At 43.5% G+C, this 17806-nt stretch overlaps 1 protein-coding gene across 1 annotated transcript in view; it reads right to left on the bottom strand.

Moving 5' to 3' along the window:
- Window positions 1-16933, bottom strand: part of TTBK1 (tau tubulin kinase 1) — a 118277-nt gene extending 101344 nt beyond the window's left edge. The window contains exons 1-2 of the mRNA XM_072857154.1: window positions 16893-16933; window positions 1620-1778 (exon numbers count right to left, since the gene is read on the bottom strand). Coding sequence (XP_072713255.1) covers window positions 1620-1727 — 108 coding nt within the window. The 5' untranslated portion in view covers window positions 1728-1778; window positions 16893-16933. The remainder of the gene's footprint in view (window positions 1-1619; window positions 1779-16892) is intronic.
- Window positions 16934-17806: the final 873 nt, after the last annotated feature.

Raw genomic sequence — 17806 nt, 5'->3', positions numbered from 1 at the left:
GTCCAGGGCAACAAGGAGATACAGGCACAAGGCAAGTCTAACGAAAGGATACTACATTGTCTGAACTGGGCTGTTGAAAATAACCTATCCATAGCCTGGAACTGAAGCAAGTTCAGAGTCCTCAGACTCTTTAATCCTCTGCTCTTCACAGCCCACTGCAAAACTCACAGGGCAGCTGCACCATAGCTACTTAGCACAGAGAAATGACTTGGTGCTACTACTACAAATCACTTGTAGTTCAAACTAGCGAGGCTTCTGCTCTGAGTTTAATGATTCAGACACTGCTGGTAATCCTAGTTAAAAATGGACACAATGGCACACACGCGATTTAAATTTTTTTTCCAGCTTTTTAAAAGCAAAGCTTTTAAAGCCAGAAAACAAAAACTCTCCGAAAACACATACAGAATTTCAAGAAGTATAAAAGTACACGATCCTTTCACGTGTTATATTCTAGTTTCTTTAACTGAGGTGATAATATAGTGCTACTTCCCCCATCATCCCAGAGACCTCACTTTATAACTAAGGAGAAAGCCTTATACGTAAGAGAAACTGCATCCTCTGAACAAATCTGGTGGCAATGAAACACAAGCCTAGAGGATGAGATTCTCCCCATGTCTCTACCATAGCATTCTTGCATGATTCTGGTCAAGCTGCTGAAGTCTCTCCTCAGAAGCCATCATTAATCACATGCTCATCTGCTGGGTGCCTAAGGCAAGACAGCCAGGTCCAATTTACAGAAGTGATAAGCATGCCTAGATGCCCATGATGTCTAGCAGAGTTGTGCTTTGGTCATAAATATTAAGCAGTCTGTAAAAAATAATAAAAATCAAGATCTAACTAAATTTGAAACCCTACCTGTAAAAGCAAGCTAATAGTTCTCTCTTGTATCACCTGGTACATGAATAATAATAATAAAAGCATGAATAATAATAATAATAAATAAAATATATATCTGACACAGATACTACAGCAATAAGAAAAATAAAGAACTGAGTTTAAATGGCAAACTCATGCCATGATTTTAAATGGATAGTGAGATCTGCAGCCATGCAATGAATACATAAAAGATGAAATGGCTACTAATTCAGTGTACCCCATCCAGCTTGCACAACAGATGAGACAGTTGTCCCATGAAGAACTAAAACTCTTAACATGATGATATACTTTTTTGAAGTATCCTAATAAATTTACACAGAAGTTGTACCAACAAGCTAATTATGGAATTTCTGTCTTTTGAAGTAGCTGACATTCCAACCTTAAACATTTGCTTTTAAATTATTTTATTGTAATGCAATTTATTTCTAGGCACGTCTGTAGTATTCTTTACCACAGTAACTCAAAATCTAAGTTTCTTACTAAAAGATGACTCAGCCTGCTGCAACAGTTCAATCCTACCTAAAAATCCTTGGCAGGTTTAGTCTTCTAAAAATACCAGACAGTCTAAAACACACTAAAGCAATATTAACCATCTTCTTGCAGTATCTTACTAACATGTCAAACCATACCACTCCACTGTTGCTTGCCAGAGCCCAGGATTAACTAGACAAGTTTCTATACTACTACAGAAGGAGGAGATCTATTTGGGCCACCAAAGGAAGCACAAAGCCAGAGCTACTCACCACTTTCCAGCGATCTTTGACCACATAGTTGGCCGGAAGAATGTCGACCTGTTCCCCTCCTCCACTCATGTTTGGTTCGTCCTTGATGACTGCTGCTAGGCACTGCATTTGCCAGCCAGAGAGTATTTTAGTAGCTCCCAATTTAAATGAGCCATTTATCTGGGGAAAAAAAGGGGCGGGGGGAAGGAATGACAAAATTAGTACAGGTCACGGCAGAATTACATGCTACGTTTCCACAGGTTTTGCTTACGACTAAATCAGAACCGGTCTCTTAGGAAAGAAGGCAAACTCACCTTGCAAACACCTGAGCTCACTCCATGCATAAACTTTGCAGACGCAACCATGCTTCAAGTCAGCAGCACAAACTAAAAGGGTGACAATTACCAGCTATACCATGCAGGAGTCCAGTGCCCATAGGCCTGACAGCCAACAAGTCAAAGAGGATCTAATGCCAAATGCTGCAAGAGCTGTTATTGTTACCAGGCAAAAAGGTCTTGCTTTAACAGAGCAGCTGCTACATAGGCAGTTTTTATGATTTTCATTGGACGATATCCAACACAAATCAGAAAGGTTTGCCAGGTATTGCATTCAATAAGCCTAAAAGCATCTGAATAGGGTAGAAGGGCCTTTACAGAGCCCAGATTACAGACACTATCACTGTGATGAACAGCCAAGCAAAGAAGATGGGGATGGTTAGAAAGGGCTTCAGCCATGTATAGATTAGTCCTCCTGATAGCATACACACAGTGCTAAAAATGAACAAATTAAAATACAGAGAGATATCTTGTTCCTATGGTGTTTGCATTCTACCTCATGCCCCTTTTTCCTGCTTTATAGGGAGCTCCAGATAGCCTATGCTGAAATTAATTTTGTTTTGAGGTTTTTTGGTTATAATTCTTCTACAAAAATGACTTTCAGATACACATTAACTCCACTTTCCTGGACGAAAATGAATTGAAACAGGACTCATAAAAGATCTTCCTAATGTATTTTGTCTCTTCCTGTAAGATATTTTTCTGGCTTTAGAAGTAGGCCGGATCTTTTATTAAGCATGGATTTTTATTAAGCTTTCTTGGCAGTTCTATCGTCCTTCCCCCAAAATATGAAATATTTTCCTTCCTAAAAATGAGTGTTACTGTAGCACTCTGACTGCAGACTTAAATAAGATTAACAACATAAATACCAAATTAGAAAAAAAGACTAGAGCTGGTCATTCAACCATCACACTTCTTCAGGCCCAAAAAAAGGACAAAAGTCACCAGTGAATGATGAGCTCAAGTAGAGAAAAGAGCTCATTCCCTAGCAATAAAAGGACTGAGAAGGAAGGATAGGAAGTGACCAGCATGTAGTGTGCACAAGAAAGCAGCAGAGAGACGGTTGTCAAAAGTGCAAGACATAGAGGATGATCAAACAAAACATGAACAAAAGATCTCAAAGAGATCTTCTCAAAAGATCTTCACAAAAGATTTCATTCTAGATATAGAAGATAACTACATGGAAAAATGGAGCAGCAGACTAATGCAGTAAGAGGGCTGCTGAGAAATGTTCATACAATCCAACATCTGCTAAAGTACAATCAAGATGACAGAGAAATAAGAAGAAACTGAATATTAAAGAAATTCAGAAGAAAGGTGCTGCAAAATGCTCTGAATTCTCATTGAAAGAGTCCTGCATCTGTATGGGGTAGCAGCCCTTTCAGTCGCCAGGTATTGAAGTAAGAAACTGGAAAGCTCTCCAATGAGAAAGTATATGCTGTGTTCGGCAGCACAACACTTGTGCTGCTTCTTCGTAATAAGCAAGTCTAATGCCATTCCCAGGCTCCTTTATGGTCACCAGAACCTCTGAACTGACCACCCCTAAGCTACCAGTGAGCTCTGCATATGCTGTGCATCCAGCCTCCCTGCACATCACCGCAGACTGCACAAAAGAGAATCCCCGCAAAAATCTCTTCTAAGGCTGACTTTTCTCATGTTTTTTAAAGAAAAGTCATTTAACTGTACACTGTCCAAAACCCTCAAGATTACAAAACTGTAAAAAACCCAACATTAACACACAGGTACAGAGGCAGGTATCACCTCCCTACTCTTGAAGGTCTCTTGGCATCACTTCATGAAGACAAGTACAGCACAATGCAGGCTCTGGATTGCAGGGGATACAAAGGCAGCTAGAGATCCAGGATGGGGGGTGGTAGTAGCAACAACGACAGACAGAAAGAAGTTTAGGAGTTTTCCAGAGAAAGTCAGCCATGCACTATTTTTCACTTTGAAGCAAAACACCTAAAAAAGTATGGGACATTATGTACCCATTAGCGATGCATGCACATAATAAGATTTCAGTCTAGTGACTAGTGGTGGAAAGTATTCCAAAGGAATAATTTTAGAGAGAGACAGAGCATGACAGTCTATGAGCACTCAAAGCTAGGCAAGGTAGAACTGCTTTCCCTGGTGCACTATTCCGCTTTCCTTCATCAATGTTATAATACATGTGTACAAAGATAACATGTTTGTTATTTACAGGAGTCACATAAATCTTCACTGGCTTTGAAGCAGAACAAAATCCTCCTGGGCACTACCATGAATAGCAGCCATTTGGCAATACGGAATTACAGAACTAAGTTTACGGACATGCTCTGGTATAGCTATAGTGATGCAGCCAAATCAAAAGCCAATTTAATTACAGCCTGAGACAAATTTCAAGCTGTTTTAGATCACAGTAGCAGCACAAAGCAGTGTTAACATATCAAAAATTTGTTCCTGAGGCAGTACTAATACTGCAGAAACATGCTCAGGCCATTTCACACTGAAGCGTTGCCTACACCCATGGTAAGACGTAACACATGTTAACCTAGATCTCCAGAAGCATCACAAAGAAAGGGCAAAAGAAGGGATGAAGTTACTTTGTGCAGAAAACATAAGCACATTTAAATGATGCTTTTAACTTAGGCATTATTGTAATTCCTTCTAAATCAATAAAATATAGTATAAATATTGTTTGACTAGCCCCAAAGCTGGCAGCCAGGCCCCTGCTAGAGCTGAATTTGCTAATGTAGCTACAGAAGGGAGGTGGTGAAGGATGGTCACTGAGGGAGAGGTAAGGCACTACCGTCTCTTCCCCAACACACAGCAGAGAGCATCATTTCTGCATGTTAAATATTAAGTGGTGTTAAGGAGAACTGGAGGAGAGATGGAAGGATTATCTCTCTTGAACTCCAGTAAAGCTGTTCCTGAGGGTGACCAAGCATATGAACTTTGACATATCTGCATCACTTTTAGCTTTAAAATGTACAGACCGTAGAATGTAAAGATACATAATTTTGAAGATGACTGAGTGTGACTGAGAAGACAAGAACTTTCAGATTGTCTTTTCCTGTAGGAAATGTACAGGATGTCAAGAAATGATTGTACCCCTCTCCCATGAAGACAGGCAAGAGAGCTGAGCAATCCTAAGATACTGTAAAACTGGCTTCCTAGAAATAGCAAGTGAAGCAGAAATGAAAGCAGCTGTGAGAAAGAAACAGTGACAACAACAGGACCAAATCCCGTTTCTTGGCCAACCTCAGCATGAAGAAGTGTGAAATCAGCTCTTGCGTACTGCTATCTCTTCCACCCGATACTGGAGAATCTTTATAGTTTCATAAATTTAGTCTTGGCCTTTAAAAAAAAAGAAATCCAAAAAAACATGCTTAAACAGGCTAATAAACCTCACTATATATTCTGACACACTGCTCTGCTAGCTGTTCCTTCTATTTGGCATCAGGACAGTTCCAGTCAATAGCACTCGCAGGTAAACGGTCTCCTTATTTTTAAGGCAGCTTACAAAAATCTGATGCACTGTAGCAGCAACTATTTAGCAGACATGAAAATCAAAACCTGGCAGAGAAGCATGACTGGGATAGGCAACAGTAACAAACTTAGGAGGAAAGTCTGCAAGAATTTCAGTGCAATGCCTGATGTTGCAATGAATGTGGCAGAGTCTTACATCAAACGCATCTGCCTTGTTCACATGCGTGTTTATCAGGAGACAAACTAGACCAAGCAAAAGTAACTTCATACAAGTTGTTAAGCTGAAGAAATCTTCGCTGCAGATGCTAAAAGCTCACATAGATTCAAAAAGTGACTTGACAAATTCACTAAAAATAATAATAATTAAAAAATCCATTAAATAGTTAAATACAAATATTCTATCTTTAGCTTAGGAAGCCTTCACTTCACAAATCACTGAAGGTGGCAAGAGCATTCTGCGGAGTCATTCTATATGCTTTCCCTGCTCTTATTCTCTAACTTAGATATCTACTCTTGGCCAGCTTAGGATGGGATACTGGCCTAGATAGACCTGTGATATGACTCAGTACGGCCAGACATGTGTTTTTATCAGTTACTTTCAGAGGAAGTAGTGTATATATAATATATGTCTCCTTTATCCCTTCAAGGATGTCAGAGACCAAAAAATAAAGAATCAAAAAGTCTCATATACACAACCCAATTAACTATCTTACAACGTTCTCTTTCATACAAGCAACATTTTAAACAGCTTTACTGGAAAAATTATTTCCTAATTTTACAGGATCATAGCACTCTTAAAATTAAACTTATAAGTATGGAGCATTCCCTGTGGAAATTCCTAATGTATATATGAGATCTTTCCTATGTTAGTCTACTTCAGTCTCCATATACTGTGGTAGCAGTGCTCAAAATACAGCCAAACTCAAACAAACATCAAGTTGAAAACTCATCAGATGCAAGGTGGTTATTAAACAGCAGAACAAAGCTATGGAGGTCTGTCTCTCACCATCTTACTAAAGGTCCTGGATAATCTTAAGTGTCTTAATCTCACTGTGGAGGAACTGCAATATCCCACTTTATTTCAGGACACATCCTCACTTCTGGAAGCCTACAAATTAGAACACGTGAAGTTTATTTAGACTGCCGTAGCCCATGACCCTCTTTACTTGATCAAATTCCCCACCATGAACACAGGATCCACCTTAAGAGCAGATCCCAATGGTGTTTTAGAAAGCTGATGCAAACTACAGCTTTTTAGGTGAGACAAAGCTGGACATCTGAAAAAAAAAAAAAAAGAAGTAATCCCAGTAAACTGCAGTCTAGAAATCAGATCAATCTCCCTGTCCAATACTTGCATGGGAGGAACAAACAAAAAAAAGTTTTAAATAGAATTTAAGCATAACTTAGCTGTTCCCAACATGAACTTTACTGGCTTTAAGCCAAAATGAGACAGATGGGGTGGGGAATAAGAGGAGAATATAACAAGTAGGATTGAGAGCGCTTAGAAGTAAGAAAAAAAAACAGAGGAGTTTCCAAGTGCAACTGAGCAGCAGAACTGGGGCTCAGTTAATGGCAGCATTAACTGCACGCACTCAGTGTCCCTCACTGTTTTACAAATGTCATCTGCTTCCAACACACAATACCAATTATAAAAATGAAATCCCTCACATTAAAACGAACAAAAAACCGCTTAAATCTTTGTATAAGTTGTACCATGCACTAGCATTCTGTTATTAGGGTAGAAATGCATACGACAGTACAGGAAACAAGTTGATTAAAAAAAATACAGTGCACTGGACTAACAGCCCCTCAGCCATGGAATACATCATACCTCCTGCTGAACTTGAAACAGCAATTAAAAACAAGTCATACGCTGTTAGGGTAGGTCTGACAGCAGGAGCTCGAAAGGTTCTGAATTGTTCCTTGAAGACACATATCTTCCTTCATTGCCTGCCTCTGCTGTAGCAAACCCTGCTTAGAGATCAGGCTCAACTCCTAGCAGCTGCAGCTTAAAGTCTCCTCTGTGACATATTCTTCTCATAGGCATGCAAGGGCATCAGCCTTAGAAATTCTGGATTTGCTATTCACAGCATTTCATTTCTGTAAAAAACAAAACATCTAAAGGTGAGGTTGCAAGATACTGGGACTGTTTTTCACTTTTGAAAGGTTTATGACCATTAAGGAGTGATGTAGCTATGACTGGGAAAACCAAAAAACCAAACCAACCAAACACACCCCCCCCCAGCCCAAAAAAAAAAAAAAAGAAAAAAAAAGAGCTGCGATCAAGACAGACAGGTCCAGATTCTCTGCTAACATGAGGCTGCACTGAACAGAACATACATAAAGACATTAAATATGATAACAGATGCACCTTGACAGCATTATTATGGCTAACTGGTTGCACAGCCAACTGAATGTATTATTGCCTGCACAGTGACTTACAAGTAACAGCATATGACCTAAGCAAAACAAACAAAACCCCCAAACACATAATTTCATACTGCCAGAGACTGTATTCACATACATTACAGAGCAGTCAGGCACACCAGTGATTTCTGTGCCAAAACCACCTATCTACAGGGAGAATCAGCACAGTTAATTATGACAACAAATCATTAGGAATGCACACCAGATAAGCACACCTGCACTACTGGCAGTTTATGTGATCCTAATTCTCTCCAACTACATCTCAGCAGCAAAGCTAAAAAAATGGGGAGCAGGAGAGTTTGAAAGCAAAGTCTATTACTTTCCACCAATCTCTCCGACAGAGTTAGTCCAATTTTTGATCCAAGCAGAAAATTAAATCCAACACCAGGAAATCCCTCTAATATCATAACCAGCTTAACCTCTAGTAATTTAACAGGCAAACATTATGGTCTGCTTACAATAAACATTTAACGGCAGCTTAAGTATATCTACCTGCAAAGTCAATATAGATCACTATTTGCAAAGCCTGAGTAGTCTGCTGGTAGCCAAAACAAATATATCTGAATAAAAGCAAGAACTGAGCAGAGGTTATACTTACGGTATCAGCCTCAATCTACACCTGATACCACCAGAAACACCACATAGAGGTATGTTTTCATCACCTGATCCTGGACCAGTTTGTTTAATTGATCCTTAGGTAATGCAAAGTGTCCCTCTTAGGCAAGTCCTCTCCCTTCTCCCTGCATAGTGCTTTCGTGCGGAGCCTGTTACTCATCTTCCTTCAAACATGGCCACTCCAAGTCGCTTTTCATAGCTGTGGTCAACAGTACCTTCCTCAAGTCCTTATTCTTGGAGAACAGTATTTTACCTTGAATAACTGACTCAGCCATACAGCAAACTGGTAACATCTGTTGCTCAATGGTCTTGTACATAATCTATTATATTAGGTTATTAAAAGGCCCACAGACTGAGATCAATCGTTTTAAACCTCCATTCCAGGGAAAACGGTGCTCATCTTACCCATTCAAATCATTTTATGATAGATGCAGTCACCATAATTATCAAGGATTAAATGAGCTTGTCAAAAAACTATTCAGAGATTAGGAACATAACAGTAAGTTCCTGATCAGAGATTTGGTATTTTGAGTCAAATTCTGGAAGACAGGGTATTTTGCAGGGAAAAATCATGTATTTATACATTTGCCACATAGACTTCATCTTGCCAAGTGCTTTCTGAAATTTAATAAAAATTAGGATAAGTGGGGCAACTGCCACTTGCTGCACTGATATGTCATATCAGACTAAATGAGACTAAGTGGGACAAAATTTTTGTGGTTTTCAAGCCCACTGCTGATCACAGCAGAGATGCTGTTTGTAATTACACAGAAGAGATTTCCTGGGACTGACAAAAATGTTTTATCATACCAACTGTTAGTCACTTAAATCATCTCTCTACAGCCCTTCTGTAACCATTTTTTCCATTTTTGTAAGGAACTCTCCCCCCTAGCTGGAGCATGCTCAGGGGAGCATGTTCAACCTTCCTCTGCCCCCTGCAAATCTACAGTTTCATTCTCTGATCTGCAGCCTCACCATTTTTTAGTTTGCAGACAGCTGGTGACTTGCCCGAAGGTGATGTCCTCATGGCTGACCCACTTTTCCTTCTACCCTTGGGAAATCCCAGTGCATTCTCAACCATATTCAACGGTTCCCTGAGCTTTTTTCTCAAAGACAAAAGTCCCCAGAGGTGTAAAACTTGGTTTTAGACTGGAAGCTCAAATTTCATTGCTATTTGAAGGATCTACAGTTCTAGAGGAATTTGTTTCCTTTGTAGCCATTATCTAAAGAAAATATTAACAAGAAAACAATAACATCAAGGCAGATAATGGCTGTGGCCTGCACCCGTTTCTCTCTATGCTTGAACATCCTAGAAAGATATATGAAAACTCTTGTATATGCAGCTACAGTCTGTCTAATTTCTTTCTGCACTGCTGTGCGAGTCAGTTTCCAAGGAGAAATGGTGTTACTAAGATTATGGAAGAGTTTTACAGGCTGGTCTGGACTGCCTTTATATAAGCCATTTCCACATGTGCCATCTAGTCCACAACTGTCAGTATCTGCTTGCATTCTCCCAGCCCACGCAAATAATCCTTTCCCATCCATAAGTTTTCCCGTCTGTTGAGTTAAGCAGTTCTATTACTTAGGCATGTGTCCTCTCATTCTGCTATCAGATCTTACACCAGCTCATTGTGCCTGACAGAAAAATCCCTTGAATATTATTCTCGGGGGGGTGGGGAATCTTCAAAATGTGTTCTTCAGGGCAGATTCATTGTAATAAACCATATTTGTACTTTGATCCTTAATTTGCCAGTGCTATGCCAGGTAACTGGATCCTGAGAATTTCCAATTACAGAACACAGATGGTCAGAATTTGTTTCTATAAAAAAAGCATCATAAACCTTATGTCATATTTGAATGTAAAAATAATTTTAATTCTATTCATAGCTGTAATAAAGTAATGGAAAACTAAATTTTGTACCCGAGCTGGCCAAAGCTTATAACAATTTTTCAAACTGATCTCAACCTGAATTGGGTAATTGTGCATTCTGTGCTCAACTTGCCAGAGTAAGCTGGCTACTGGCAAACACTTCTCCTAATGCTCCACAGACAGAACAATTACTGATTCAAGTCCAGCCTAGGATGTTTGGAGGGGGGAAAAGATGTATATCATTTCATCACAATCAGAAACACAGGTAGCAAGGTTAAAGGAAATGTTTCACAAAAGAAGCAACAATCACACTAAAAATACCAGCTTCTGACTTGCCATCAAACTTGAAAATAGGCTGCAGAGACCTATGCGACCAGATAGCCCTGAGTCCTAGAACCCAAATGCCTCCTGCCATTTCACCCACATCAAATGTCACAAGAGTGAGAAAATACTTGATTACCTCCCCTTTGCATTTGCACCTTTTACATTTTCTCTTTCTTCCTGTTAGCTCAATAGACAAAGCCCCTTAAGCCTCATCTCTGCTTGATAAGCAACTGCTCCTGATTCTTCTTTCTAGACGTGGAGAACAGCAGAAAGAAAAAGTGCATCTTCCACAAAATGCTTCTTAATACAACCAAACCCATGCTCAGACATCTATGAATAAGTCATACAGGTCGTGCATACAGAGCACAGCATTGCTACAGAGAGAAGCAGAAAAAAAGGGAGACAATTATGTCCTTGCCTACAACTGGGGAGAGACAGCAGAGTCCGGTAAAAGGCCAGCATCCATGGCTCGGCTCATGGTCACTAAAAAAGCTGGAGCTGAAAAAAGGCTGAAAGATGCCTTCCAGCCACTTGAAAACTAAACTCTTTAAAATGCATGTATCTTATCCAAAAGGCACACTGAAAAGCAAATGAATGTAGCATAGAAGTATCTCCTTATGATGAAAATTTAAGAAACTGAAGGGCTCTCCCATTCTAGCTCATCTTCTGCTAGAAGCTGAAGCCTGACAACAGGAAATTAGGTTTTCATGGGAGTTTTCCTTAAGGACAGGACCTAGAGCAAGGGAGATGGTGGATTTCAGATCTCTTGCTCTTTTCAGATCAAGGGGGGGGCACCTCTTGCTCTTTTCTGATCCAGGCTTGGCACCTTTAAATAGGCATGCATTAGCTACTGCAAATTTTACTAAAAACAAAAATGACAAAAAAAACCAAAACCAAAAATCACATTTTTGGGTGCTTAGACACTAATGAATGAAAGTTGAGAATCAATGGAAGCACTGTTACACTGCATTACCTACATTCCCTCCCCCATAAAGCCTACGAACAAGATGCTGATCCTGGATCCACAGCTTCAAGTTCCTGGTTAGCCAATCTAAAAACCTACCTGCAATGAAGAGAAACAGTTCCCCTCTCTCCTGCCAGCTCTGAACTCCTGCACGCAGGATTCCACCATGGGCCAGTTCAGTGACTTGTACCAGCAGAAAAACTATTCCACTTCCTAATAAATAAGGTTATTTCCTTGGCTTAGAGCTCCTTGAACTGGCTCATTGTAGGGTCAGTCAAACTCAAGTGCCAGCACAACGGAGGAGCGGTACCTCAGATCCATTTCAGCTTCAGTCAAGCTGTGCTCAGTGTTCATCTCCACAGCAGGAAGCCCTCAGCCTTCCATGAGATCACAGGATTCAGCCACTTCCGCTTAAAAGCAGTGGAGTAACTGCCTGAGGCCAACGTTTTGGTTTTTTTTGAAGGAAAGCAAAATTTAAAGAAACCAGTTAGTTTTGATAACTTACTTGCATAACCCCTAAACTAGTAAATTTTAGAGTCTAGTGCAGCTAGATTCTGTTTAAATAATTCAAGATGTAATTAAACCACAAAGCTCTAAGTCTCCTAATACAACGTCACCACAAAGGTGACTTCTATTCTCTGACTGAGGTATTTCAGCAAGCAAGCAACAAGCAACTTTCTTTTCTTCATGAAATGACGGAAAAAACCACACAATTTAATGGAGTGTCCAATCAAAAGGAGCATTGCGCTGATGCCTATATGAAGGTAAAAGTATAAGACAGCTACACTGTCCCCTTGTTTGAGTGAGCAGAACATGTATCAAGAATTTAAGCTATATGTCAAGAAGACTCTGAGGTTCCTAGTCCCTAACTGTATAAGTGAAATAAAAAAAAGTTATGCTGAAAGAAGGGGGAAACAACAGAACTACCTACTGACTGCTCTCCACTACCTCTAAAAAGGCTGGAAGCTGGGAAGCAGGCAGCAGAAAGGTGAGACGGCTACAGTCTGCTTCAAGTGCTGCAGGTAAAGCTACCCATCTCTGAACAGATGTACGCGCACCTCATGGTCCTCAGAAGCTACGTATTGCTTTTTCACGTTAGGGATGGATGAACTGCACAAATCGGGGTTTGGGGAGGGGGAAGAGAAGAACTTCAGATATGTTCCTACCTTCAGACTATGCTCCTACCAAGGAGGGAAAAACAATAGGCCTTAGGGTGACTAGCAATGATCCTGTTGGCGAAACCTCCTCACCGGACAGCAGTATCCTATCCAGGAATACCCACCCGCTGGGCAGAGGAAAAGGAAGGCTGCAGAAGCAACTCAGACACCGGGCAGGCAGACAGCTGAATTTGTGAGGTAAAAGGACAACGCGGTGACCTGCCAGTCAGGTGCAAGAGTGGCACACCAAGTGCTGGGAGGCAGATTCTTATGAAGAACAACAAGTTGAGGTGCAGTATGACTGAGGTCTACACAACCAAGTTCCACATGGAGAAGGTGAACAAGAAAAGACTGTTCACCGCTTTTTCCAATGCGTTAAAGAAGCAGCAGCAGGCAACTCTAGCAGGTGGCATGTTTGAAACAAATGCAAAGCACAGAGGAGTTGTGCAACGCCCTACAGCAAGACACAGTGGAGGTTAGCATTTACACTGAGTCCAAAGAACTGGACAAATTCATAGAAAAAAAAAATTAAGAAAAACAAAACCAAACAAAAAAAACAGCCACTGGAGAACAACCAAATATGATGACAAAAATCTCTGACCATAAAAGTCACTGAACTGAAAGCAACTGAGCACTGAGAGAGCACTCCAGGAAAATGGCACTGCCCACCAACTCCAACCTCTGGCTCTTCCCTGGGCATTCAGCGTTGGTCACAGTCACAGGTAACATGCTGGGTGATCTAATCCAGAACAGCCATTTCTATATCATCCCAGGGAGAAGCTGGCAAGCATGATCCGTATGGCTTTCAATTGTATAAAGACCAAGAATGACAGCCTGGATGAAATCCCAAGTTCTGTAACTTCTCATGCACGGTAGGGAAAAAATGGGCAGAATTTTAGAAGAAACACCACCACCCCCCAAAAGAGCAGTTTTGGGGCTATGTGATATTTAAATGGGACTCAAAAAAACAAACAGATGAAACAGGTCTCAGAATTAAGGTTGGGAACCAGGAGGTATGGATTCAAGGGAGAACATGGAGGTAACATGTACTCCAGCAACCTGTTAACAGGGTGGCATTCTCCGGCCCTCCAGGGAACAAGGTACACAGAAAAAGGCCAGGTGACTCAAGGGGAGGAATAGTACTACATACTAAAGAAAAAAAATAGACTCAAAGGAGACAGATAAATTAATTGTATCAAGCCTAAATGGAAAAAATGTAGTAGTAAAACTACCCCAGCTGACCAGAATAAAGCAGCAACGGTGATTTGCCATGGGAGAACAGATGGGCTGTGCCCTTAGGAAACAAGCAGCAATGGCGAACTTCAGTTTCCTCATGGAGATCAGGACATGTCACCAAGATGAAATTTTAAATAGTAACTTTGTAACTCAACAGTAACTCAACTTTGTTGAGTAAGAACAGAAATATATCACCTTAAAAAAAAAAAAAAGTCTTTGGCCAGTGCAACTTCTGCTTGGTCCTTTAAATTGCTTGATTTCAATTCTAATTGACTTACTGTACAAACAAAATGTCTTTTAAAAATAGAAGATGTGCTCAAAAGAAGAAAACAGCACAAATTCTTCCAAGTTAAATACATTTTTTTCTTGATGATGTTAAAGAGATGAAAACTACATATTTTCCACACATACCTGACCAGAGACCAGCCAGCCAGTCTGCTGGATGACAGACAGACAAGAAATAGAAAGAGTGAATAGAGAAAAGATAAGAAAGAAGATGCCAAGGATTTTTGGTTGTTGTTTATTTTAAAGAGCTCTGCAGAGATTCTGGAAAATCAGAGTCTTACTTCCGCACCAGACATGTCCAGAAAACTGAAAATGAAAAATAAAACTAACTGGGAGGCAAGGGAGAGAAGTCATGATTTATAGACCTATTAGGAAAGGCTAGGTGCTTTTAGGAAGACTCAACAAGCACACAGATAGGGCCATCTCACTAATAACAATGTCTCTGAATAGCCAAAACCTCCTGGTGTGGTATCAGACCAAAGGCCTTAAAAATGAAGATGTCCCAGGATAAAACTAAAGTTTCTCTAAAACTAGTAACTGGCTAAAAGAGAGGAAAACACAGAGGAATGCATAGCTAGGTTTCACAACAGAGTGCTGTTACCAGTGGAATGACACATCTTGTGTACATACAAAATTATTCAGGCTAACAAATAAAAAGACTGAAAAACTGCAGACTGCAACACCAAGAAGGGTATAACTAGGGCAAGCATGTTATACATGCCCTCTGAGCCTTTCCTTAAGCATCATCTCTCAGTCACTGGTAGAAAAAGGACTGGAGCAATACGGGGTTTTGGCCTGAGCAGTTGGGTTTATAATCCTACAATCTTGCTAGCTATTCCAAGAAAAAAAAGGTTAGGCAGGTATCCCCAAGACTGATCCTGATAAAACTGTCCTACAAGGGAATGATAATTCCAGTGTTTTTCTTTGCCAGTCAGAGAAGAGGAACTTTGCCCATTCCTGAAGGAATGAGATTATCATAAAGCATGCAAAGCACACAGAATACAAAAGTAACGGCAGTGGACACCTCATACACCATTCATGAGCATCGCATCTCTAAAGTTTCTGATCCCACATACATCAGCATGAGAATGCTTGTTATGAACTGGATGATCGCTGGCACACAAAGGAAAAAAAGCCAAAACATTGACACATAATTCCTAACCTGCCCCTCTTACACTGAGAGAAAGTATCAAAAGAAGCTGATACACTGAAAAGTGGTGAATAGTGAGACAGTACTGATGCACACTGCCCTTTAGTCATAGCACCTGTATAGGCACAGCACTTATAAGCATTAGTGTTGAGGGAGCATTAGCACACCCTGTTTCACATACACATGAGGTTAAATTTCACTCATACAAAGAAAAAGTTCTCAGGTTGAAAAATCTCTGTTGTGACTCACTGAGAAGTTTGTTGCTAAAAGGTGGCATTTTCAGTGACAGTACAAGGAATATAAAGACATTCATGTGCAATTATAAAATTAGGAAAACTTTCCTTCTATCAATCAAATTGTCTATACTTCCTCCTTGCAAGCCTAAGGAAATTAAAAAATAAAGAAGAAAGATTTTAATATACAGCTGGTTTGGACTGCTCAGAAACATGATACCAACAGGTATTGAAGTCCCCACCCCCCAAAACACACAGGGTGTCTTGAACTTGGCATGCAAGTAGCTCAGCAACACTGACAGAGTGGCAGTGTCACTCCAGCACTGCGTATAGCATACTGGCTCCTCATTAAATACAAGATGCTCTTCAAGGTCATGGTGTTCATCTTGAAAGTTCTCAGTGGGTCAGACCCAGGTTACTGGATACCTCCTCTCCCAGTATGCAGGGAAAGCATAACGAGTACAGTCACATTCACCAGTGCAAACTTGGGCACCAGGAGCAATAAAGACACAATGGCAGGAGACTTCAAGCTAAAAAGCTGCAGAAGACACGGCAACGCACACAGAAGTAAAATCTCCCACCCCGCGAAAGCTACTGTGGAGAAACTCTCAGCCTCCTGCCTCAAACCCAAGCACCAACGAGTTATCCCAAAATAACACAATGAAAATGCTCCCTCCCCAAAAGCCCCTACAAAACGGGCTGGCTTTCTAGTGTTCGGTTAAACACGCACCTAGTGACACCGGGAAGGATGCTTGTCCCCTTGCCCCGGGCGGCAGCCTGCCCTCGATGACATAACTGACACCCTCCGTAGGTTCACCTGACACGTCCCCGCAGGCCCCATCCTCACAGGCCCCATCCCGGCCGCCCGGCACAAGGCCGCTGGCTGCCTTCGCACCTCAGCCCCCACCCCGACGCCGGGGGCCGGGCGGGCGACAGAGCCACCTGGCACCACCCGGCGGGGCCATTCCCTCCTCGGCGGAGCCTTTCAAAGCGCGGGGGGACGGGGCACCCCCGCTCAGGCCGCCCGCGGCCCCGCACGACGCTGCCGTCGCCCGCGCCCCTACGAGGCCACCGCCCGCCCCTCCCCCGGCGGGCACCCCCCGGGCCTCGCCCTGAGCCCCGGCACCCGCCGGCCCGCAGCCGGCCCGGGCAGGAGGCGGCGGGCCGCGCAGAGGGGGAGCCGCCGCCCCGGGCCGGGCCCCCCCTGCCCTGCCCTGCCCTGCCCCTCACCTCGGGCCGCCCCGCCTCCCCCCGCCGAGGAGGTGGCCGCGTCCGCCCCTGCACTGCAGCTGCCGGCACGCCGCCCCACACCTCCCACCGCCCCTCTCGGCAGATGGTTCGCCCCACCCCGGCTCGCCTTCTCATTGGCGGAGCCCTCCCGTCACTCGGCTTAGGGCCCGCCCAGCCCCGCGGGCATGCTGGGAACCCGAGTCCTCCGCGCCCGACCCTTCCCCTTCCGCAGCCGGCACAGGGCGGAGGGGCGAACTACAGTTCCCACAGTGCCCCGCGCGCAGCCCCGGAGCGGAGCGGCCCGGCCCGGCCCGCGGCCCCACACCTCCCCAGCCGCCGGCGGGACGCCCCCTCCCCCGCCAATGACCGCAAGGGCCGCCGCGGCCCGGCCCGGCCCGGCTCACCTGGCCCCGCCGCCGCCGGCGCCTCCCGTTGCGGCCGGCGTGGGCAGCGCATGCCCCGCGCCCTCAGTGCGGTTCGCCGGGCTCGGTGCCGCCGGCCCGGCGCGCTGCGGCTGCGGCTGTGGGGCGGGCCGGCCCCGAGCGCATCCTCCCCCTCGGAGCCGCGGCGGGATTCGCCCACAATGCACCGCGCGCCGCACCGACAGCATCAGCCTGACATCACCCGCGGGCCGCCCCCGCCCGGCCGGGCCCGCCCTGGGCCCGCCCCGCCGCCACCGGCAACCGGCAACCGGCTCGGGCGTGGGGCTGGGCGCCGCACCGCCGCCGGCACCGGGCACCGCACTGCCGGCACACGGGGCTGGGCACTGCAGCGCGCCGGGACACGGGATGCTGGGCACCTCACCGGCGTGGGGCTGGGCACGGCACAGCACCGCCCTGGGAGCGGGGCCGGCACGATCACGGGCATTGCCAGGACGGGGACTGGTGCAATGGGGACTGGCTCATCTCTGCGCT

The sequence above is a fragment of the Ciconia boyciana genome, chromosome 3 (genome assembly GCF_034638445.1).
Source record: "Ciconia boyciana chromosome 3, ASM3463844v1, whole genome shotgun sequence".
In the NCBI taxonomy this organism is placed as follows: domain Eukaryota; kingdom Metazoa; phylum Chordata; class Aves; order Ciconiiformes; family Ciconiidae; genus Ciconia; species Ciconia boyciana.
Note: the sequence above shows the minus strand (reverse complement) of the source record. Positions and strands in the feature narration are given on the sequence as shown.